The sequence below is a fragment of the Nothobranchius furzeri genome, chromosome 14 (assembly GCF_043380555.1).
Source record: "Nothobranchius furzeri strain GRZ-AD chromosome 14, NfurGRZ-RIMD1, whole genome shotgun sequence".
Lineage (NCBI taxonomy): Eukaryota > Metazoa > Chordata > Actinopteri > Cyprinodontiformes > Nothobranchiidae > Nothobranchius > Nothobranchius furzeri.
Window position 1 is genome coordinate 2,050,435 of NC_091754.1, and position 24,861 is coordinate 2,075,295.

Here is a 24,861-nt window from a genome sequence, read left to right on the forward strand (position 1 = left end):
ATTTCTGATGGTGGATTTATGAAAAGCACCCCATCTGCATTTTTAATACCTACATTTAGCCAAAATGGGGAGAAATTAGCTGATAGTTTCTTTATTGCTTTAAATATTTACCATTCGTGACGTCATGCTGTTTACGCTCCACAAAGCCACAGATTTCAGATCCATATATGAGTATGTAGACATGCACGTGGTCATAATGTTGGTTTCTTAACATAAAACGTGTATTTTTGCAATGCTGCGATGTGTCCTGCAGATGGCGGTAGGGGGCTCTGATTTCCATAAATCTGATTAATCTGACATTCTCCAGCTCACATCAACAGCTGTGGCTCCAAAGGTTAGAGTTAGGCCCTCAACGAGGGTCACAGAACAGGCCGGGTCAAGCCTCATCGTCTTTAAATAAAACTTTTGTGCATTTTTAATATTTTTCTAATTTCTGGTATTTTGGCCTGAAACATCGGAGTTCCTTCTCGTGCACCTTTCAGTCAGAAATAAAGATTCTTCTCAGGAACAGACACTTTTTGCAGCATGATCTTTAGAAACAAAACACAAGCTTGCAAAGAAAACATTTTATTAATTTACTAAATGAATCCCAACTTCTGTGAAACTAGATGAGGAACAGTAAAATGGAACTGCAGCTTTGGGGGAAGCAGAGTCCAAACTTCTGGGAAGACTTTAATTACAGAAATCAAAACGGAGTCTAAACTCCCATCTCAGTTTAGGATTGCATAGGGTCAGAGGTCACATTCTGAGTTTTTGAACTAATTTAGATGTTGCTCAATTTTAATTTAAAGCTGGACTAAAAATTAGGGATGCTCCGATCCGATCACGTGATCGGAAATCGGGCCCGATCACGTGACTTTTAAAAGATCGGAATCGGGTGTTAAAGATCAGATTTAACTTATAAAACAACAAGCATGCCATTTTTAATCAGTCTTGAGTTTCAAATTGAATAACTATGGCTTAATTTTGTACCAAGTTTCACTTCCTCAATAACAACATGACAACACCATACGGCAGCCGTAACGTCACACGTTTTAAAGTGGGCCGCGGAATTCAGGTAGCAGTTAGCTAGCAGGTTAATGCTCGTCTCGCTCCAGGAGAGCAAAAAATGTCAGCGGTTTGGAGTCATTTTAAACTGGAGACCGAATGCTGTCCAACAGCCACTTGCAACGTGTGCAAACTGAGTGTTTCACGTGGCGGAAAAGACAGAGCTGCTTTTAACACCGCGACCCTGATCCGCCATCTCAAGAACAAACATCCAGCTCAATATTCCGAGTTCACCGCGGCAACGCAGATCAAAACATGGAGCCAGCCGACACTGGAAGCTATGCTGAAAAACAAAGAAAAACTTCCTAAGCATAGCGAAAAGGCCAAGAACATCACAGCCAAGTTGGCTGAATTTATTGCACTAGATGACCAGCCGCTGTCTGTGGTTTCAAACGTAGGATTTCGCCGTCTCATGGAGCACTTGGAGCCACGGTACGAGTTACCTTCTCGAAGCTACTTTACAGACACAGCTCTGCCCAGCATTCACAACAAGCTACGTGTTAGTCTTGTTATCAAAGGTGTCTGCTTTTGGGTTTACCACAGACATATGGAGTTCGTCTGTTTGTCCAATGTCACTGATCAGCTTCACTGCACAATGGATTGACCCGAGTTTTAATTTACAACGTGCTACGTTAAATGCGCAACATTTTCGCGGATCTCACACAGCAGAGCATGTGAAACAGGCTATCGGAGATATGCTGAACAGTTGGGGAATTGAAAAGGAACGTGTCCATGTAATTGTGCGTGACAATGCGCGAAATGAGAGCCATGGAGGACTTGGCAGTACCGAGCTTGGGCTGTGTTGCACACACGCTTCAACTAGTTGTGCACGAGGGTCTGCTCTCTCAGTGCAGCATCACAGACACAATGGCTAATGCCAGGAAGATAATAGGCCATTTCAAACATTCTCCTTTGGCCTATTCACGCCCGGAAGATCTCCAGATTTCTCTGAAGATGACCGTGAAGCGCCTGCAGCAGGATGTGCATGTTAGATGGAACAGCAGCCTCTCTATGCTACAGAGCATTCTGGAGCAAAAGCGAGCGCTCAGCATCTATACAGCTGACCACAACCTCCCTGCTACACTAACAGCTAGTCAGTGGACCCTCATGGAGAATACAGCTGAAGTGTTAGTTCCCTTGGAAGAACTGACTAGGGAAGTGAGCAAGGAGACTGCAACTGCAGCAGATGTGATCCCTGCCATTTCAGGTTGGTTTTGTTTTATTTTCTACATTTTAATTAAAGAACACACAATGTTTTTTATTCTAAATAAGTAATAAACTGTTATCCGTCTATTCATTCTCTAAACAGCTCTCAGACGTGTCCTGTCTCGAGAGGACACGACTGACCAGGGTGTTCGAACCATGAAAAGAACTCTCCTAGAGGCGGTGGAGACTCGCTTTGCTGAGGTAGAAAAGGAACCGCTCTACAGCATCGCCACTTTAGTGGATCCAAGATACAAAGACAGGCAAGTAGAATTAATGTACATTTTTAATTTGATTCTAAGAAAATAAATTTTCAAAACTGTAAGTCAGCCAATGTCTAATTATGTTTTTAAAATTTAGATTTAGCTCTGTTAATGATTAGAGAATTATTTACTATTACGTAAATATAACATTTCCTCAGCTGAACTGTTGTGTTATACAGTGTCTTGCCTAACGTTTTTTTTAAATTGTTACATTTATCTTGTAGATATTTCACAAAGTCAGACCACCTGAGGTTTGCTAAAGAATCCCTCATCCAGGAGGTGATGAAGATGGAGGAGAACAGGGTTGCCAGTGAAGAACCAGAGGCAGCAGAGCCTGTGAGCAAGGCACCTCGTCAAGGAGCAGGAAGCAGCCTTGGTAGCCTCTTAGATGAGATCTTAGAAGAGCGTCAGCCAGAGGCCCAATCTGTGAGTACCACCTCAGCAGATGTCCAGGTACGGATCTACCTTTCGGAACAAACCATCCCTAGGAAAATCAATCCTCTTGACTACTGGAAAACACATGCTACACAGTTCCCTTCACTGGCTGCTGTTGCAACCAAATTTCTCCGTGCCCCCTGCACCTCAGTGGACAGTGAGAGACTCTTTAGTGCAGTGTCAAACATTCTTGATGAGAATAGGAATCGGCTCTCCCCCGACAAGTTAGAGATGCTGATTTTCCTCAAAAAAAAACATGCACTTTATTTGGGAGCCTTAGAGTAAAAGTTGAGCTCCATGTAGAGCACATGGAAGAGGTGATTTACCAGTTCTTTGCAATTTGATGTTTTATTCTTGAATGGTGTTAAGTTCGTACACCACTTTGATTAGGCATATCTTTTGTTCGTTTTAATAAACTAGTCAGTCTAAAGGCCTAAGATGTATTTTATTTTGTTACCTGACTGAATTATGCAACTACCTCTTAGAGGTGGAGGTAAGCACTTTAATTTAACTTCTATTATTGTGTTGAGTTATTTTACAAACCTTTTCTACTTTTCTATAAAAACAAATTTGTTTACATATTGTTGCACCACTGATAAGCTACAAAGATATAATTTTGTTTACTTGGTTTGAAGTGCTGCTGCACTAACAAAATGTTTCTACTTTCTTATGGTATCATGTTGGATGCCGTCATATAAATAATAATAATAAAAACCTAACAGGTCAATTTGGGTGCAGTCTCCCTTTTTTCTTGCTATTTTATTGTATTGCTGAAGTATCGGATCGGGACTCGGTATCGGCAGATACTCAAAATCAAATGACTCGGAATCGGGTCGGGAGCCAAAAAATGTGATCGGAACATCCCTACTAAAAATACTAGTGAAGTTCTTGGAGATAAGCTTTTGGAAATAGCTTGTGCTTGTGGACGTTACAGGCTTGTTTAATTGTATTTACTCAAGTGAGTTACTTTTGATTTTAAATCTTAAGGACAGCTGGTCAAATGAAACAAAGATAACGGCAGAACTTGCTAAATCCCCTAGGAATCACCCTAGCTGGTGAGAACAGCTGTAGCAGCTCCTTCATCTGCTGACGTCTGCTTGCATGATCCAACTGTAAGGTGTTCTCGGATAGTTTCAAGGCACTAAACGAGTTATTAATGTAAACGGCGTGCAACGTGAACAGGAAAATTCTCTAAGTACATGAACTATCTGGAATTATCAAAAAAGGTTGTAAGACACTTGTTTTTATCCACAGTGTGTGCTTTTCTGTTTTACGTGAATGTAATCAGATACTCAGGATAGGCCTGGATGTCATGAAAGACTACATACATGCTCGGGTTTGGCATTTGGTCAACAACACTGTCATACAAGTTAGAGGACGTGGCTTGTTTGGAAGGAGGAGCGATCAAGTTTTGTTGTCCGAGGGTGGCGTCCCCGGTCAGCACTCGGCAGAGGTACATGAACTTCTCCCCCTTTCCATTGGGTCTGGAGTAGGTGTCTTGGGAAGAGTAACTGGCCGTCACTGCAAAGTAGGACCCCTTGCCATAACAAGTAGCTGAAAACAGAAAACACACAAGGTCACTGAGTCAAACCCTGGAATGTGAACAATGTTGTAATATTAGGAGATCAAGACAGTCACAATGGCTAATGTGCATTATTTTAAGGAATCCCAAGTCTAAGTATCATAAATCTGTTAAATATAATAAAGTACAATAATGTGAAAGCAGAAATGCACAGATACTGATGTCTGCATTTGGGTATTGTACCATTAGTCATGTACAAATACTTGTAAAAGTACTCTGAAGCAACAGAAGCCAATAGTACTTTAGATTTTGTGATGCTTTTCTCTCAGCTGAGTTGTAGCAGGAAACATCCTCTGTAGGAAACTCGAGTAAACGAGGTAAGTCAGTTACGTTCCTGCCCCGTAACCGGAGGGTTGCAGGTTCGAGCCCCGCCCAATCTGTCACAGTCATTCCTTGGTTAAGACACTCCACCTGCCATGCCTGATGGTGGTGGTTGGTAGCAACCAATGGCACCCACTGTGAATGGCAGCCTGACTTCTGTCAGTTAGCCCCAGGCCAGCTGCGGCTACAATGTAGCCCATCCTCCCCAGCGTGTGAATGTGTGGATGACTATTGAAGCACCTTGGGGGGTTGTGGAACCCTAAAGCCTGATTTATACTCCTCCTCCAGGGAGAGACGCACACGCATTGACGAACGATTTTCTCTCGGACTTGTCCGCCACCTGGGGAGTGCGGCAAAGCAATTCCCCACCAGGACAACAGAGGGCGTAGCACTTTTCTGTGCCACCATAACGCTCATGTATCCGGTCCACGATAGTGTGTTTTCTAATGTGTTTATATATTTTAGAGACTTCATAACACAAACAAATTTGTCCACCATGCTCTACCTCGAAACCCGCGTTTTCCATCATTTCTGTCCACGTTTGCTCCGTATTTTGAACTCCCTCAGGCTCAGCAAGGGATGAATAAACATTTATATTTTCGGACTTTCCACGACGCATTCTTCAGTCTGTTCTGGGTATGCCGCTAGTTACCTTTTCACTTTATAAATGGGAAATAGCGGTGCTATTGACAAATTTAGAGGAAGCGGCATCTTGACCAATCACATTCAATCATCACTTGCGGTCTTCGTTGCTTTCAATTAATGTTTAAAATTTTGGGCACGTCTCCGTCACCGTCTGCGAGGTTGTCGGAGAACGCTTGCACCGACGCATAATGGCGTTGCGTGTCTGTGCACTGACGCAGACGGAGAGATCAGGCTCATGACTGCGCTATACAAATACAGGCCCTTTACCACCACCACCAGTGTGTGAGAGTGTGCATGCATGAGTGAATGACCATTAGGCTGTAAAGCACCTTGTCTAAGTCACCAGCATTTGGTAATACTCTATCAGTACCCAGTATTGGCAAGTACTCGACTGTAGGCATGGTATTGGTTAGGGCTGCTCGATTACGGCAAAAATAATAATCACGATTATTGTGACTGAAATTGAGATCTCGATTATTTAAGACGATTTTTCAATTTATGTTGATTTTATTTGTTTTTATTCAGTCATAAAATTGCTCAGGGCACAATCAGGACAACAATAAATAAGAAACAAGATGATCACTAAAAGAACTCCTGATTCCCAGTATAAAAAGACCAATATACTTATAGCTCATAGTCTATGACCCAAGGGCTATAGACCTTGGTTTAACTCATTTAAGTCTAACCAGTACAGAACCAAATACCAATATCTTGCAAATACTGACAGCAAGAATTATACAGTGGCATTTATAACAAATACATGCAAATAAATTGATGTTCACTAAATGTTGCATAACATTTATTGAGTCGTGTCAAGGTGCTGTAGGAGCGTGCACTAGCACCGTGTCCTCAGAGAGATTAGTTATTAGTTATCAGTGTGAGGAACTTATTTCTACCTTATTTATAAACTATTTATTTACAAGTCCATCAGTTAATGTAATAATTGTCCCAACCACAGCTGCACCCCCCACCCCCCAACCCGGTCTCACAGCAATCAGGGGCAAGCTGCACGTGTGTTTAGCGCGCCGCACGCGCACATTTAGCTGTTTTTAGCGGCTCAGGAGCCCGCAGGTGCGGTGTGTGTGTCACTCACTCTGGTTAATCCAACAGGGAGCCGGCTCTGAGAGCTGTGTCTTTAGCCACTGACACATCACTACATCATTCCCTTTCCTAATGTCCTGAAGAACGGTCCGGAGTGTAGGCGGAGTGTTTAGCTAACCTGCAGGAAACGTCGACGACAGTTATCCAGAAAGTAGCTAAGGGTTACCAGAGATGTTTCTGAGGTGTTCGCTAGGTACTTTTAACATTTAAAATGTCAAGAAGGGGGTCTGAAAAGCTGCTAGAAATAGCGTCAAAGTCGCTAAGTTAGCAACACTGTGAGAGGAGCGCTTCATTTGCAACTCAGGGCAGCGCAAGTGGGAGGAGCAAATAATCGGCTTGTTTTGTTTTTATAATCGCTCACAACGCAGATCGTAATTGGGATTAAAATTCGATTAATTGAGCAGCCCTAGTATTGGTGCATCAAACATTAGTGGTTGTTTTCTCTATTACAGGTGAAACTCTGAAACTTAGACTGAGAGACCATTTAAAGGCTCAGGAACCCTTTGCTGGTATTTTGGGTTCATTAGCTGATTACAGTGTGACACAATAGCCACTTTGGGCCAGAATGGACCAGGCCAGGTAGCTTATTTGTGTTCACATCTGGGTAATCTGTGCATTTTCCATTCTGAGCTGACCGAGAAACACACAGCAGTCTCAGTAGAACAAACAACATCTTGAAATATCTGACTGTGGGGAATGAATATCTCATTCAATAGATTCAACTATTAAGTTGAATTGTTGAAATAAATTATCCAAATTTTCTGAGTCTCACCTGTATAAACTCCTACATGGACAAAGACTGCTTGAAACAGTTTGTCTCACCGTTCAATCCTGCATAACTCCTGTTGAAGCCATGTTCGTTGATGGTGCGCACAGTGGTTTCAGAGGTGCCATGGAAGAGGCGCTTCTCGTTATTCTGGTGGCCATTTCTCACCTCCATCTCTTGTTTTTTTATTTGTAGACCCTTCCACAGAGTAGGATTCTGGATCCTCTCAATCTAGGGTCAGAAACATTCCACTTTGTACATTAATGCATTAATCATTTTCTGTCAACTACATCAGAAACTAGCTGCAGCTAAAGCCTACAACACAGTTTCAATACCTTGGAAATGCTTCGATTGCATGTGGCCTTGAACTGATTCTGGACTTCGGTGTACTCTGGTGTTCCCGCCTGGATTGGAACAGATAGGCAGGTGGTGCCGGGTGGTATGGGATCCCAAAAGTCAGGAATATCATTACCTGCAAATGGAAACATGGAATTGTTTTTGATATTTAATTTTTGGCTTGTAAATGCGTGAAGTGAGGATGCTAGAAAAACATTCGTAAATGTGCATGTCTTAATCTAGACCTGAGGTGTGGATTACCTTTTAGTTTGTCAAGTCGCCTAATCTGCAGTGTGTTTTTCTTGCCATCAGTGGCTGGTCCGTTGGGTAAGGTCACGGTGTAGGTTTGACCTCGGATCATTACTTTTATGTTTGGCTGATTGTTCTCCATTGCTTGCTCAAGCTGGTAGTTGGTCAACACGTCAAAACTGTGAAACTGGAGCCCCTGGCGCTGATACTGCCATTCTACCAGGTTGCTTGTTAATTCCACTTTCTGCTTCGTCCCCTGCTCATCTTTCACCTTCTTGAGCATGCGATCAATCTCAGTGTGGGCTTTCAGGACATCCCTGTTGAGGCCTTCAATGATGATTGAGGCTTCCCCGTTCTTGTTGTCAGTTTTTATGCTCACACCCAGCTTCTTTTGGATGGCTGCAATTTGCTGACGGTCTGCAGGAGAGAAGCTTAAGATAGAGTCGTCTGAAATTGTGTGAGAGTGTTGTTCATCAGATATTAAGTCAAGTAGCTTCTGCTTGGCGTCTTTGACTTTAGCTGGTGAGTCACCACAGATGTGGAAACAGGCTGGGTCCATTTTGACTTCATCAATGACAAAATCCTCCTCTCTTTCAGTTTCTGTGCTTCCAACAAAGAATGCTGTGAATGACATATGAACATTATTTTTAATTAAAAATATAAATGATTACAAAAACGAATTCTCGATCAATTTTATTTTCCATATTTACATTTCACCCTTCCCCAGAATCCCACTTTATCCTTTGGGTCAGAGGCTTCTTTTTCCTGCATGCTGCGGTAGAAATCGTTCAGCATTGGCTGCTGGAAAATCACTATCCGCACTAAAGTCAGGGTACTGGTGGGGTTCTGCTTCAGCACATCAATCACTGCATCCAACATGGCATCTGCCACCTGCTTCGCCTGGACATTTCCTTGCCCTAAAAATGTACAACATGGAACATTCAAATGAGCCATTAAACAGAACAATTCAAGAAAATTCATTTCAAACTAAGTAAAAAAGCCCAATTTCCATGCATTTGTTAAACTGTATCATTTTTGAATTAGGAGGAGAAATATTTCTGTCATTTTATGTTTTTGTTCATCTCGCGTTTATTATGGAATAAGAAAAAGGAAGGATTTTCTCATCTACGGTAAGCCAAGGCTGCTAAAAACACAACATGATTTTTTTGTTTTCCCCACCAAACCGGTTCTAGAGCTAGATGGGAGCCAGTGGATACTCAGCCCTAGCTTGTTGTTTGATCATATTTAAACTGAATTTGAAATAAATACAATCAGATTAGTCTAGTAATAAAGTTTTTTATGCAGTGCTAGAGCGATAACATTGTTTTGTGTTAACGGCAATTCTAAACTAATCAACTAGCTTGGAAAATTAATGCAATGTCTTAAATCTCCACCTCAAATGTGTCAATTCATGTTTGGCAAATCCTGCCCCAAATCATAGAAATTAGCATAAAAAATACAGGAAAATCATCCTTTTTATTAATTGTTCTGAACAAACCTCAGTAATGCTCACCTGTGCCAATAGCAGGAAAAGACACAGAGGTGTGGGAGTGTTTCACACACATTTGGAGCGCTTCCTTCACAACTCTGTTGATTTTTACAGGGTCCGTCTGACCAACCAGGTGCAGGATCTTCTTACATTTCAGGTTACCTGGCTGTGTCATTATCATGCCTGGATTGGTCTGAGAACCTGAGGGTGTGGAGAGTGGATCTGAATAACTTTGGATTCTTTCCTGATCACTTCCTTTTGGAAAAATCTTTGTCAGGGGTTACAGGCATAACCATCAACCCGGCATTGAGGTTACCGCCAACCAAGAAAACCTTGAGAGTATAGTAAGAGGCCGTTTTCATTGAGGTGACATAAAGCTTTGTTCTTACCAAGGTTTTGGCATTCTACTTCAACAGCTGCACCAGCTGCATCCAAAATGGCCTTAGAAACTCCTTAGGAAGGAAATAGAAGAACTTTAAATTTAAATTTCACTAATTCTGCTAATCTCGCCATTTACAGTTTTTGAGCGGCTTTACACTATAAAATATTCCACTGATGTTTGATTCACCTCCAACGTGTCATTTTTCTTATTTAATCCATCAGTGTTTTACAAACAATGTAGAGGTTTTGGGTATGAATCGTGAAAATACTGACTTGGTAAGAAATCTTCCAGATTTACCTGACTTAAGAGAAAAGTCTTCATTTGACGAGTTGACAATGACGTCAGTGGTCTCCTTGGTTATATCTCCTGATGATACTTGCACAGTCACATTTCCCATTTTTGCTTCCTGCATTCCCGACGTGGATACGACTTTAGAGAAGGATCCTGCTGGTGGTGGGAATGTTGAAATTGCATAAAAAGCTTGTTGAGAAAAATTGGTGTGATCTAGTTGTACTATTAAAAAAACAAGCGGATGGGTTGCCTGTTGCTGTAATACATTTTCCTTCCTGTGTTTATAATAATTTCTGTCTGAATTCCTACAGAAAAATTCACCACAAACTGAAAGAATGTGGACAAAAAGGACTTTGGTCTACCTGTACTCTGTGAGGGGCTTTTGGAAACCAAACCACCAGAAGCATTGGGAAACTTCTGCATGAATTCTTTAATGAATTCCTAAAAAGAAAACATTATGATATTATTAAGATAAATGCTAAAACATAGCACACACACCCTGAATTCATATGCTAATTTAGTAGCCCAGAAATCTAGACATGTGGCCAGAGTAATAAATATGTATACAGTGGGATACGAAAGTTTGGGCAGCCTTGCTAATCATAAAGCTTTTCCTGTATAAATCGTTGGTTGTTACGATAAAAATTTTCAGGTAAATATATCATGTAGGAGACACACACAGTGACATTTGAGAAGTGAAACAACGTTTATAGGATTTACAGAAAGTGTGCAACAATTGTTTAAACACATTTAGGCTGAAGCCTTCAGTCGAAACAGTCAGCATGTATGAAAAAACATCTTTAAGGCCACAACGTTTGTCTCATTAAAAGACAATAAGTAATTTAATTTATAACGAAGACATAGTGAACGTATTTAATATATAGTGAGAGCCACTGTCCAGGATGAAGCATCCAAGATCTAGAAGTACATCAAGGACATGACCCAACAAATAATGTGTTCAGTGAACATCTCAGACAATAGCTACCAGAGGAGGAGACGCTGGAAAAACCATCATAGGAGGACAAAACCCTACATGGGATGTACCACCAACAGATAACTGAAGTGGCTGATATCAAGAAATCCTACCAATGGCTAGAAGGAGCTGGTCTGAAGGACAGCACAGAGGCACTCATCATGGCTGCACAGGAACAGGCCCTGAACACCAGAGCAACAGAGGCCAAGATCTACCACACCAGACAAGACCCAAGCTGTAGGCTAGGCGAAGAGGCCCCTGAGACAATCCACCACATACCTGCAGGGTGGAAGATGCTGGCAGGGAAAGCGTACATGGAACGCCATGACCAAGTGGCTGGCATCGTGTACAGGAACTTCTGCAGAGTATGGACTGGAAGCCCCAAGGTCAAAGTGGGTAACACCCCTAAGGTGGTAGAGAACTAGAGAGCAAAGCTCCTGTGGGACTTCCAGATTCAGACTGACAACATGGTGATGGTGAACCAACTATTGTGGTGGTGGATAAAACAACAGAAGACAGCCGTTGTGGTTGATGTGGCGATAACAAGCGATGCAACATCAGGAGAGAGGAACACGAGAACCTAGAGAAGTACCAGGGCCTCAAGGAAGAACTTGAGAAAGCCTGGAGAGTGAAGACACTGATGGTGACCGTGGTCATCGGGGTACTCCCCAAACTGGAGGAGTGGCTAAAGCAGATCCCAGGAACAACATCAGACATCTCTGTCCAGACAAGTGCAGATCTAGGATCAGCTGAGATACTGCAGAACCCTCAAGCTCCCAGGCCTCTGGTACAGGACCCGAGCTTGGAAGGATGAGACCACCCGCGGAGGGCGAGATGGGAATTTTTATATATAGGATGGCTTGCCAAGCTACTGATTATGATGTTCCTTTTGAAATTTTAACTGGATTCTCTGAGCTTGAGTTCATATTCTTGGCGCAGATTGACACAGACAAAAAAGAGCTACATTTGATTCAAAGGTTATGTATTTGACACTTCTTATTGGTAAATTGTACAGGGTCATGTTGTCCGAGTACATTGTGTTAAAGGTTGTTGTGTTTACCTGTATAGTTTGTGCATCCTTGGGGTAAAGAATGATTGCAACCTTCTTCAGGTGCTTAGGTTGTGTTTGGCTGCTAAAGTCTGAAATGTTATTCAGCATCAAAGAAGCAACGATGTCCTTCGGAAAACCCAAGTTTCCAGTACCAATAGCTGGGAAAGATATGGAGGCCAGTCGTGCATTCTCTGCCATGTCCAAACAATCTTTAAAGATCCCGCCTAATATCTGGAAGCAAAATATAAATGAATATCCAAGTACATCTGTTCTGTAAGTCATGGCTAAAAACATACCATTTAACATACGTATGCTACATGTTGTAGGGCTTACCTTTCCAGCTGAAGCCTGATCGTTGTTCATGTGAGGAGCAACTACATGGAACACTTGTTTGCTCTTCAACTTGCAGCTTTCAGTAACTATGATGTCACCAGGTATTCCCACCGATTTCTGGTCAGACACGAGCTGTTGGAGCTTGGGTCCAGCCACATTAAAGATGGCCGTGGAAACGGCCCCTTTATTTAATGCCAGATCTTCAAACACTGTGTTCACAATCACGTCCGTCTGAAAATGGCATGCAACTCCAAATCAGTGACATAAGAGGAAATCAGGAAGTAGCTCAATCCCCAGGCATGTATTAGTTTGTTTTTTTAACATTTTGAACTTGGAGTTCATTCCCATTAATCTTTGTAATTTTTGTTTAGTTTTAAAAGCTGTTTAAGAACACATTTATAAAAGGTCAGGTGGTTCTTCTCTATCACTTTTAAACAAGAACACTTCAAAATGTTCATTTAGATATCAGTTTTAACATCGTGCAATCATTCAATGTATTTCAGTTATAAAATAAGAAATCAAACTTTACCTTGGCAGCTTCAATGTTTCCTTTTTTTAGAACAATGTCCAAGCCCTCTTTGGTTTTCACATGACACAAGTAGTCCGATTCACCAGGTTGCACTGGTGGAAGTTTGTTCACTCTGTTGGGAGGTATCTGTTGCGGAAGGCTAACACCCTGATTTCCAAACAGCTGTTTGACGGCACTTTCCATTGCCAGAATAACATTGTCATCGTTGTCAACCAGATGTATCTTCTTCAATGTGCTGTCCTCATATCTCTCATCACAGTACTCCTTCACTGCATTGACGATAGTCGATAAGCACAGATTGAGGGGGAAACCTTGGTTTCTGCTGATGGCAGGAAGAGCCACCGAAAAGCAGCCAATACTTTCAGCGAGCTCTAAGCTTCCTTTAACTGCTCTTTTCAGCTTTGCCTCGGACTTTGCAGCTTTGGCTTGATCAAAAGTTGGCCCAAAGGTATGGATGACCTTTTTGCAATAAAGCTGCCCACTAGCATCAGTTATGAGGCTTTCACCAGGTTTCAGTTTTCCTTTCATACTGATTAATTTGTCACATTCATTTTGTAATTGAGGACCACCAGCTTTGAACAGCGCTCCTGCAAGACCTCCGCTATGTTTCAAGTCCTCGTTTGAAGGACTGACCACTGCATCAACTGGATAAGTGCACATATCTGCCTTAAAAACTGCTATTTCAACTCCATCTGCAGTCTGAATTTGGTAAACTGGTGTGTGTACTTGTACAAAGGCAAAGCCGTCTTGTTCTTCACCAACCTCATCAACAAGTTTCACCAAGCAGTCAGTTTCGTTCTTGATTAAGGAAACATACATGGATTCTTTACTCCTAAAGAACTTCTTTACTCCTGGTTTTTCAACTTTAAGAGAATCCAAGTCCACAGAATTGACTATACCTTCCATGATGACCCTACTGCTTTGTACAGCCGCCCTAGGACCACTGACAATGATGGCCTCCTTTGCATAAGACAAAGACACACACACATTGCCTTCAAATATCTCCAACCAGGACGCTTGAGATTTAAGGTATTCAATGATGACATTCGCCCTAACAGCAACAACTTCTTCAGTGTGAGCATTCTCAGTTAAAAACTCGTCTAGTTCATCACTAACACTGATGACACTATCCTTGTGACCAGACACTATGACTTGTTGGTGGGTGGTATTAATTTGAATTCTACCACCAGACTTACTGTTGGCTTTCTCCAACCGACTGACCAGCTGCTGCCACTCTGGCAGCTTAAGGACCTCACTGTCTTCAACAACAACTTCCTTAGAAATCAGATGCTGCTTCAAATGATCCTCAGCAGCTACTAGATCGTCATCAGCAACAGCAACGAGCTGCAGCCTTTGTGGACTGATCTCTAGGGCCGCATTTATGGCGTAAGCTGTCAGAAGATTATCTGTAATCTCCTCTTGATTTTCATCTCTTAACATGTCAAACAAATGTGTACCTAACTCTAAATTCTGACGTCTTAATGCAAGCATTGCTTGATTTATCATGTTGCTTGCACCCAAAATCTCATCCACAAAGCCAGTTACTTTCAGAGCCATTGTCTGTTTGTCATATGACACTTTGAGCTCTGGATACACTTGCAAGAGCTTGTTCTGGATACCATCTTGAGAAAGAATGTGGTAAATAGATGGCAAAACTTTGATGTCCTGGGTTTTGCTTGATTTCTCCCTTTGCACTCTTAGCTCGGTTATTTTAAGGATTTCTGAAAGTGGATTCTCCAGTCTGCTGACATCATCCACAAGGCCAGCCACTGACAGAACACCAGTGGCTTTATCAGGTACTACAACCACATCTTCATTCTCAAGTGTTTGTCTGATTTTCTCTTCAGACTTGTTCCAAACTTCTGACTCCAAGGGAAGCTTTAAAGATTTGAATTTTGACATGGATTGTGCAAATGCTGACTTGACAGTATCTGCCCACTCTTTGATGATGGCTTTGGCGTTCTTCTCCTTTAGCAAGGATGACACAGGACTCAGGCGCACGGCAGACTTGACTAGGTTCACATCGCAGAAGTGTTTTGCCATGTCACGACGAACCACGTCCACTGCCATTTTGTTTGTAGTTAGGTATCTAAGTAAGGCAACCTCAACGAGTTCTGAAATGCCAGCAGGGAGTTTTGGTGAAGGCGTGTCATCCCCATAAAGAGCTGCTTCCAAAGACTCATAAAATGGATAGACTTTCACTTCTTCCTCTCTTATATTATGCCTCCTTTCCAGGACTTTCTTAACAGCTAAAAGAAAGAAGAAGTGATTTTTGTGAATAACAGCATTTGAATGTTAAAACTTAAAGCATCTTTCCGGAGTTTTCCTCTTTCAGAAATTATGTATGATTGGTCAGAAATCTGTAAAACTGATTATCTTATCATGTACTGTGATATAATGTGCAATACGTTTTATTTTTTTGCTAAGCACGCCCCCTGCCCCGCAGAGCTCCGTGCAATAGGAAACTGAGCGCCGACCAGAACTAACCAATACCTTTAGACTACCGCTTACTTGCTTCAAATTTAAGGAATACCTCAGCTGATGCAGAGTTGATCAACTTTTCACGGACAATTAAGTCTCTAAAATATAAATATATGGGAACACAAGATGAGATGAGAATAATACCTGTAAAACAACGTGTTTTAGCTGTTTGTCGGCTACAGAAGCACATTTATAAACAGAAACGTGAAGTCGCCATCTTAAAAAAACTGAGTGTGATGGTGCCATCGGATAAGAGAAATACTCCGGAAAGAAGCTTTAAACTATGGTGCAGCTGAATACCTAGGCGGTTGGTAAATGTAATGACAGCAGACTGCTCAGCATCTGTCAGTTTGACATCTTCCACCTCTCCACCTTTATTCTCAAAGTAGAGCTGAAGTACGTCTGTGTCGATGTTAGAAAGGCCTTCGACTAAAACCCGAGTGGTGACTTCAAGAGGTCGGACAGACAAGTTCTTCCTTGTAAACATCCTGTTTTGAGGACATTTTGCTATGAACTTGGTTTTATCTGTGAAACAATAGAAAAGTGTTTCATTTAGGTACAATTTAATTTGGATTGTTTGATTTTAAAATGTTTACTGTAAACTGAGTTAGTACCTTTCTCATTTTGGAAAGTGGCAACGGCACATGAGATGTCAGGAATGATCTCCAGAGTAAACCTGGAGGCAGCTGAAGAGCTCAAATCCTTTAAAATGTTCTCTACTAGCATTTCCAGGTATTCCTTGTTTAACGTTTCAGGAATATTCTCAATAACAGCCGAAGTGGAGCATGGCTCTCCATCTGCTGTGTCTTCGTCTTCTGCCTTAAAGCCATCTGCAGGTTTGCGCTCAGCTGCTGTTGGCTGCTTGTTGATCACTGAAACTTTTGCTGCTGGTGAGATATAAAATCTGAATAAGTGATGATGACATATTCCCCATGGCATTTACCAAAAATTTACTAAAGTGTTCATTTAACTTCATGTAGTTGATTTTATTAAAAGCAGATAAAATTAAGCAAATTCAAAGAAGGAAGAAGCTAAATTGAAATGGAATCTGCCACTGTTGTATCTTCTCATATGGATGAGTAAAGGTTGGTTTATGCTTGACGCGCCCGCGAGGTTCACGCGGCAAAATTGCGTCATTTTAACAACCACGCCCCTCCACCGCGCCTCTGCACTGCCCAAACTTTCCGCATCGCGCACCTAGGAAATTTTCTAACCACGTGGACGGTCGGAAGTGGAAAAACATGGCGGACTGGCAAGAACTAGTATGGCAGAGGTTTGTAAATACAGACATTTGTATGATTCAGCTCTCAGAGATCACCGTGATCAACATGTTGTTAATAATTCTTGGAGAGAAATAGCTCGCACTGTCGGAAAAGACGAGGACGCTGTTAAAAATGCTGGAATGCCATGTTGTAAACAGTAATTTTTACTTCTACTATGGTGTAGTGTTGGATGCATGCCGTAGAGCTCCATGCTGCCCCCTACAGTTTGGGAGAATATTGGCTCACCGCAGAGACGAGCCGCATGAACCATAAACGCTGCGAGTTGTGAAGTGCGTTCCATCTGCGAGCCGCATCACCAAGCGGAAAGTGAATGCATCAAGCATAACCCAAGCATAAGAATGATCGTTAATTATGACGAAGCCTGGTCTTAGTCTGTTCTTTATTCAGCCATCTTTCTTCTCCCTCTGCATACCAATCTCACGTGAGTTTGTCTTCTCACACTACGGTGGCCCGAATGGCCAGGCTGTTACATCTCCCTTCTTTTGAGTAGCAGTGACTGCACATTAGGAATGATCCTTGTGTAAATAACTAGCAGACATTTTAACTCGTCTTACTGTGAGTAAACTTAACATTAAATGATAGATATCTTTGAATGGACTAAAGCTTGATTTATGTTTGACGCATTCACTTTCCGCTTGGTGATGCGGCTCGCGGATGGAACGCGCTTCACAAATTCCAGCGTTTATGGTTCATGCGGCTCGTCTCTGCGGTGAGCCAATATTCTCCCAAACTGTAGGGGGCAGCATGGAGCTCTACGGCGTGCATCCAACACTACACCTTAGTAGAAGTAAAAATTACTGTTTACAACATGGCATTCCAGCATTTTTAACAGCGTCCTCGTCTTTTCCGACAGTGCGAGCTATTTCTCTCCAAGAATTATTAACAACATGTTGATCACGGTGATCTCTGAGAGCTGAATCATACAAATGTCTGTATTTACGAACCTCTGCCATACTAGTTCTTGCCAGTCCGCCATGTTTTTCCGCGTCCGACCGTCCGCGTGGTTAGAAAATTTCCTAGGTGCACGTTGTGGAAATTTTGGGCTGTGCGGAGGTGCGGTGGAGGGGCGTGGTTGTGAAAATTATGCAATTTCGCCGCGCAGAGCCGCGCGGACCTCGCGGACGTGTCAAGCATAAACCAACCTTTAGCATGTCACCGTCAGGTGAGCCAGTAAACGTCATGACACTCCTATCGGTATGTGGGCTTCTCATGCCATACTCGGCAACAACAGAAACATTGCAAAACTGTATAGAATGTCCAGCATGTTTACATTTTTTTTTAGGGCAGCGATCCGCCTGCACCCTTTACAATAATTACAAGTCTAGGACTTGTCTTGGCTTGATGGTGTGACCAAACCTCGTTGTGTAACCATGGGTCTGTTCATCTGGTGGCACAAAGTTCATGGGCTCGGAATGAGGTTGCTGTGTGCTGTTTTCATGCATATGTTGTGGCTTGTTAGCAGTGTGTGTGTCTTTTGGGCTCCTGTGCTTGTTTTGTGTGCTTGTCATGGTTGGATCCTCCTTGTTCTCATGTAAGTGTCGCCTGTTACACTGAAGCACTTGTCCACTTGTTTGGATGTGGTAGCTCCTTTGGGTGTTGGCCAGCTTTGTTACTGTTGCCGGCCTCCACCTTCCTTTGTTAAGGAAACGGATAGGTGCGCCAACAGGTAGGTGTGTAAGTGGTCTTGCAGATCGGTTATAGTATATCTGCTGGCGGCGTTGGCATGCCTTTCTCCTGCCGTATACAACCTCTTGGCGTATTATGCGTGGTTTCAGCTGCTTCGTGGTTGTGGCGAGTTTTGAGCGGAGTCTGCGGCTCATCAGGAGATGCGCAGGGGATCCCAGGTTGTCCACTGGGGTGTTTCTGTGCTCCAGCAGGAACAGATAGTGGTCCTTTCTTTCGGCTTTGGCCTTGTCAAGGATGCATTTGGCTGTCTGCACTGTTCTTTCGGCGAGGACATTACTCTGGGGATAGTGTGGACTCTAAGTGACATGCTCAAAATCCCATTCCTCTGAGAAGGTACAAAACTCTATGGAGCTGTAGCATGGTCCGTTGTCGCTAATTACTGTGTCTGGGATACTATGGCGTGCGAATGAAGCCTTGCATTTTGAGATGACAGCAGCTGATGTGCAGTTGGTAAGTTTTTCCATCTCGAAGTATCTACTGTGGTAGTCTACAAGGATGATGAAATCATGCGAGTTCCACGTAAACAGGTCAAATCAAATCAACTTTATTTATACAGCACTTTTCATACAAAAAAAACACAACTCAAAGTGCTTCACAGATTAAAATGGCCCCATAGGTCCCATATTCCCATCCCAGCCCCCCTCCCCAAGTATAAAACAATTGACAATTGCAGTTCCCCTCCCGCAACCAATTTCCAAGGTGAACGTAGACTCGCACACGCACACACACACTTGTGAACAACAGAGTGAACAATAGGCTGAGTTCAGATGGGTCAGGTAATGGACGACACATCATCAGCGGAGCCGTCTGCCTTGACAGCAACAGATCCACGGCAGCAGCCAAGACACCGGCCCATGACGCCCAGGGAGGGAGGGCGGAGACCCCCCACCACTGCCCGGGCACTACCCGAGGAGCGCCCCGGCCGCCGCCGCCGCCGACCACCGGCCCCAAGGCAGAGGGCTCCGCTGAGGAAACACTGGAGGATTAAAATATATAACATGTAAAATAACAAAAGCTAATATGGATAGAAAGTAACTGATAAAAAGTGATTATAAAGATAGTAAAAGAAAACATAATCATATAAAAACACTAAGATGTAAATAAAATAATAACATTAAGTAAAAGAGATAAATAGGTATATATAAATAAACAAATATGACAGGTGATACAGTTAAACAGACTAGATAAATAGTAATCAGTTAAAAGCTAAGCTGAAAAGGTGGGTCTTGAGCCTTTTCTTAAAAGCCTGGACGTTCCCTTCGGCCCTGAGGTCCTCCGGCAGCCCGTTCCAAAGGCGAGGGCCGTAATACTTGGGGGACGCCTCGCCGTGGGTGTGAGTCTTAACTTTAGGGATAACTAGGAGACGGCTGCCAGGGGAGCGCAGAGACCGCGAGGGTTTATATAGTAAAAGCAGTTCTGAAAGATAAGAAGGCCCAAGACCATTAAGACACCTAAAAACCATTAAAAGAACCTTAAAATCAATCCTGAAACATACGGGGAGCCAGTGCAGTGATTCTAAAACTGGAGTGATGTGCTCCCGCTTCCTGGTCTTCATCAGGACATGTGCTGCTGAGTTTTGTACAAGTTGTAAACCTGAGATGCTCTTTTTGGGAAGACCAGAAAGCAGGGCATTGCAGTAATCAATTCTACTGGTTATGAAAGCATGCATTAGAGCAGGGGTGTCAAACTCAAACTCACACGGGGCCGAAATGAAACTCTGGGACGGAGTCGAGGGCCAAACTTAATGTTTTTTGAAAAAGTGACGGCAAATTTGCACATTTTCTTTATCAACATGTATGCAATTTTGAACCTTTAAATTTGGAAACAAACTTATTTCTGCATTAACACTGAATGTGGAATAACCAAATCACACACGAGCAAGTCAGTTTGAAATAAAACACACCAGTGGTATTCATTACTTGTGGTATAATCATCATTTTTAAAATCTTTAAAATCTTTAAATCTTTTAAATCTTTTCTCACGGGCCAACAACAAAATAAAATATCATTTTATCTTAAATGAAAATGCAACATCTCACCTGTTAACTTTCATGTTTTGGAGCAGAAAAAGAGCATCAAACCAACATATTTAAAGCTCAGTTTGCTCCACTGGTTTACTGTGATGCTCACCTGTTCCAGCCAGATACCTGCATCATGGGGTTGATCTGAGCTGAGGAGGAGACTCCTGTTGTTTTGTTCATCTTCATCATAATAATGACAACATTAGATGACAACAGGTGCTCACATAGGTTTGTGCTGATGAACATGTCTGAGCAGCTTGACCACGTTGTTGTGTGTCGGGGAGGAAAAATAACAACTACAGCAGCCACAGAGCCGTGCTGGTTTGAGCGTGTCGCTGCTCGCTGGAGTTATATCAGCTCTGTCTGGACGTTAGTTGGAAAACTTTCTCTTTCAGTCGTGAACACATTACTGAGCGGCTAGAATCTCCGTTTCTGGGCTTCAACGTCAGAAAATAGCTGAGTAAACTCGGCGCTGAGTGAGAGGAGTGTAGTTTGTCTGAGACAGCGGAGCTGCAGACACCGGCAGCAGGCGCTGGAAAAAACACAAAGGAGGGGAGCGTCGGCTCCGCGCTGACGTAGCAAAGCATCATGGGAGTTGAAGTCTTTGCGGTAAAATCGGCCAGCGGGCCAGTTTTAATATATTTTTGATATTTATCTTGCGGGCCACATAAAAATTCTCCGCGGGCCGCATCTGGCCCACGGGCCTTGAGTCTGACATATGTGCATTAGCGTCTCCGTACTGGCCCGAGAGAGAATGGGGCGGACCCTGGCGATATTCTTAACCTATTTTTGTGATGTTTTTAATGTGGGGAATAAAAGTCAGCTCAGAGTCGAAAATAACACCCACAACCTGCCATGGTCTCTCGGGGATGGCGTGTGAGATGAGTGGCTCTCTGGCATTGGAGTTGCGTCGCTCTTGGCATATTTGGCAGTTTGTCACAGATGCTTCTATTTGCTTTCCCATGCCAGGCCAGAAAAGGATGTCACAGGCTCGGTTCTTGCTCTTCTCTATGCCCATGTGCCCGGTGTGAATGCGGTCAATCATCTCAGCTCTGAGGCTGTGAGGAATGATTCTTTTCTCACCTTTGAGCATTAGGCCACCTGCTTCAGCAATTTCGTGTCTGTGGTTCCAGTATTCTTGAATGCTGAGCCGGCATTGTCTCCTCTCGTGTGGTCAACCTGATTTATTGATGCTTCTGAGAGTGGTTAGCTGTGTGTCTTGGGTTGTTACTTCTCTGATCTCCTGCAATTTAGCTGAGCTCACTGGGAGATTCCTAGTGACTGAGTGTACCTGCGCTTTCAAACCTTCTGTTATTTTGTTATCGTGGTGCTGTATCGACTTACGTGACAGGGTGTCTTTGACTGGTATGTCCCTCCCAGGGCGGTGGATGATATGTATGTCATTACTCTGTAGTTGCAGTATCATCCTCTGGAGTCGTGGGGGCGCTGCAGCCAAAGGTTTGTGCAGTATAGCTTCCAACGGCTTGTGGTCGGACTCGACAATCACTCTGCGGCCGTACATGTATTCATGAAACCGTTTGCATCCAAATAGCACTGCATATAGTTCTTTTTCTATTTGTGCATAGCTCTCCTATGTGCTGTGAAGTGATTTAGATGCGTATGCCACCGGTTTCTCATCTTGGAGCATGACAGCTCCCAGGCTGGATTTTGAGGCGTCGACCTGGAGTCTCAGCTCTTTCTGGGGGTCGAAGACTGCAAGCGCGGGGTGATGCGTTATTAGATGTTTCATCTGTGTGAATGCGTCCTCATGCTGCCGATCCCAGTGAACTCATTTTCTCGTTTTAGAAGCTGTCGCAGACTATGGCTGTTACTCCCGGTAAGCCTTCGTACGTCTCGTCCACTCGCCTTTGAAATTCATCTTGAGCAGAGTTAATTCCGAAGGGCAGACGTAGGAATCTGTATCTGCCGAAGGGCGTGTTGAAGGTTGTCAGCATAGATGACTCTGGGCTCAGTTTCATGGCCCAGTATCCAGATCTGGCATCTAAGACACTGAAAAACTTTGCTCCTGCTAGTTTTGTTGTGAATTTTTCTAGTGTGGGCAGTGGGGTCTTTGTATGGCCCTGTTAAGGTCCCTCAGGTCGAGGCATATCCTTAACTTGTTGCTGTGTGGTTTTTCCACTACCACCAGTGCATTCACCCAGTCGGTGGGCTCTGTCACTTTGCAAATGATGTTGGATTTTCCCATACTGTCGAGCTCTTGCTTGAGCCTGTCACGCAGTGCAATGGGGACGCGGCGTGGTGGGTATGCTACTGGTGTAACATCCGGGTTGACGTGAAGGTGGCATTCGCCTGGGAATTCGCCGATGCCTTTAAAAACGCCCACATACTCCTATAATAGTGCCTGTGTGTCTTCTTCTTTTGTAACTGCTAATATTAATTTGATCAGGTTCAGGTCTAGGCTGGCTCTAGTGTGGGTGGTGCTTTTGGGTCGACTATGTGGAATTCCAGCATCGCGGAGCGATCTTTGTGCATACACCTGATTTTGCAGGTGCCTCGTACTTTCAGCTGTTCGCCTCCGTATGACGTGAGTCTCTGTGTGGCTTGTTTTAGAGCTACGTTGGAAAAGGTATTCTGGGATGGCATTCGTCTGTGCACCTGTGTCTATTTTGAATTTAATGTTCTGTGCATTTACCTTGATCTCTGCATAGGCTTGTTCGATGTCCTTTCCAGGGTTCTCAGATGTGAGCCCGTCTATGAAAAGCTCTTGTTCATCTTCTTCACTTGCCTCTATCACGGTGTGCATGGCTTTGCCATGGGGCTGCGCAGCGGTTTTTGATCTTTACACAATTTAGGCATTGTTTGCCCTTTGCTGTGCTGTGTTGACTCCCACATCTGCCACAGCCTGAGTTTGAAGGAGTGTGTTCCCTTAGTTTCATTCTGCAGCTGGTCGCCTGGTGTCTGGTTTTCTGCTGACAGAATGCACTGCTTCTCTGGTGTGTTCTTTATGCGCCGACTGTGTGTGTGTGTGTGTGTGTGTGTGTGTGTGTGTGTGTGTGTGTGTGTGTGTGCGTGCGTGTGCGTGCGTGCGTGCGTGCGTGTGTGTGTGTGCTCTGTCTTCTTGATCCCCAGTGAGTCGTGGAGGATGGCTGCTTATACTGAGCCAGGATTCTCTGGAGGTTTCTTCCTGTTAAAAGGGAGTTTTCCTCTCCACTGTTGCTATATGCTTGCTTAGTATGAGGATTGCTGTAAAGTCACTGACACTAGTCAGTGACTTGATGCAATTTGCTGGGTTCCTTATATAGTAAACATTATTTCTGATTGGCTTAATGAACTGACCTGAACTGGAATGTTTATTATTTGAAGTGCCTTGAGACGACTCTTGTCGTGATTTGGTGCTTTATAAATAAACTTGAATTGAATTGAATTAATTGTACTTACAATTCTTGTCGTTATCAGGAGAGTCCTCCTGTATAAAACAAGTTAAAACAATTTTAGACGCGACTCAGAACCTTCCAGGCACGCCTATTTTCAGATTCATGTCAAAAATCACTCAGATACATTCATTGATCATTATTTGTTAGGTGGTTATGTGCAAAAGGAACTAACAGAGAAACAACACCCTGCCACTCCTAGGGTTTATGATCGTTCACATGACTTCCAGTAAGATAGAATAAGCAACTGGCCCAGATTTTATTTATTTATGATTCAGTTCCACTTTCACTGCGACCCTAAAGATAGCTTTAATCTAATTGTGACGTAATGAGTAGAATAAAAAGAAAAACATGGAAATGTACTTGAAATAAAATCACTTCTACAGGATCTGCACTTTGTTCATGCGCACGTTTAATAAAGCAACACAATACACAAACATGAAAAAACAGAAATCTAACTAAGGCAGTCGTGATGACTACAATACGCTGCATGTAAACAAGAGGAGAGCTGAATAGTTTGAGGTTTTAATCTTCAGATATAGCTCATTGAAACCAGGTTAACTAACTTTATCCTCACCTGTGGGTTTTGCGCCTCCGACGGAAGCCGAACGGTCATTTTTACTCGTCCTGTTTCCAAACTGATGTGATGCGTCTCTTTGGCCAGGACATTCTTCTGGTCTGTGAGGGGAACAACTCTATTAAAGCATCTTAATCAACCAACCACCCGCAGTTTTAACCCTAGCGTCACTTGGTAACCCGGCCTGCGGGAAACTCACCCTCCTCTCTGCGGAAGCGCACCACCGCCGTCCTGCTGCCGCTCTCGTGCGCCACCTCACAGTCTCCGCCATTAGATTTCTTACTCTGGAAGTACTTGACCAACTTTATTTTTAATTTTGATACGTTATTGTCTTCCAGCTCGACCAGGAGAGGGTACGCGTAGCCGTCAGCCATGGCCGCCCTCCGAGCTCCGGCTGATACTTTCACTTTTGTTTCTGCTGAAATG

General features: G+C 43.2%; 1 protein-coding gene across 5 annotated transcripts; it reads right to left on the reverse strand.

The window, feature by feature from the left end:
- Window positions 1–551: 551 nt before the first annotated feature.
- On the reverse strand, window positions 552–24,809 carry parp14rs1 (poly(ADP-ribose) polymerase family member 14-related sequence 1). 5 transcript variants are annotated; one of them, XM_015965502.3, is made up of 17 exons: window positions 24,635–24,809; window positions 24,436–24,536; window positions 23,866–23,893; window positions 16,092–16,361; window positions 15,778–16,002; window positions 12,997–15,245; window positions 12,468–12,698; window positions 12,144–12,365; window positions 10,473–10,551; window positions 10,117–10,266; window positions 9,827–9,889; window positions 9,462–9,638; window positions 8,659–8,865; window positions 7,961–8,569; window positions 7,699–7,835; window positions 7,420–7,594; window positions 552–4,502 (listed from the first exon to the last, which is right to left on the reverse strand). In XM_015965502.3, exons 1-17 carry the CDS (start codon window positions 24,807–24,809, stop codon window positions 4,219–4,221), a joined length of 5,382 nt encoding a protein of 1,793 aa, XP_015820988.1. In that variant the 3' UTR covers window positions 552–4,218. The 5 variants fall into 5 exon arrangements, 4 of the variants coding, with proteins under 4 accessions (XP_015820988.1, XP_015820989.1, XP_015820987.1 ...); XM_015965503.3 differs by having other exon boundaries at window positions 10,117–10,263; window positions 16,092–16,364; XM_015965501.3 differs by having other exon boundaries at window positions 16,092–16,364.
- Between the last annotated feature and the right edge of the window lie 52 nt (window positions 24,810–24,861).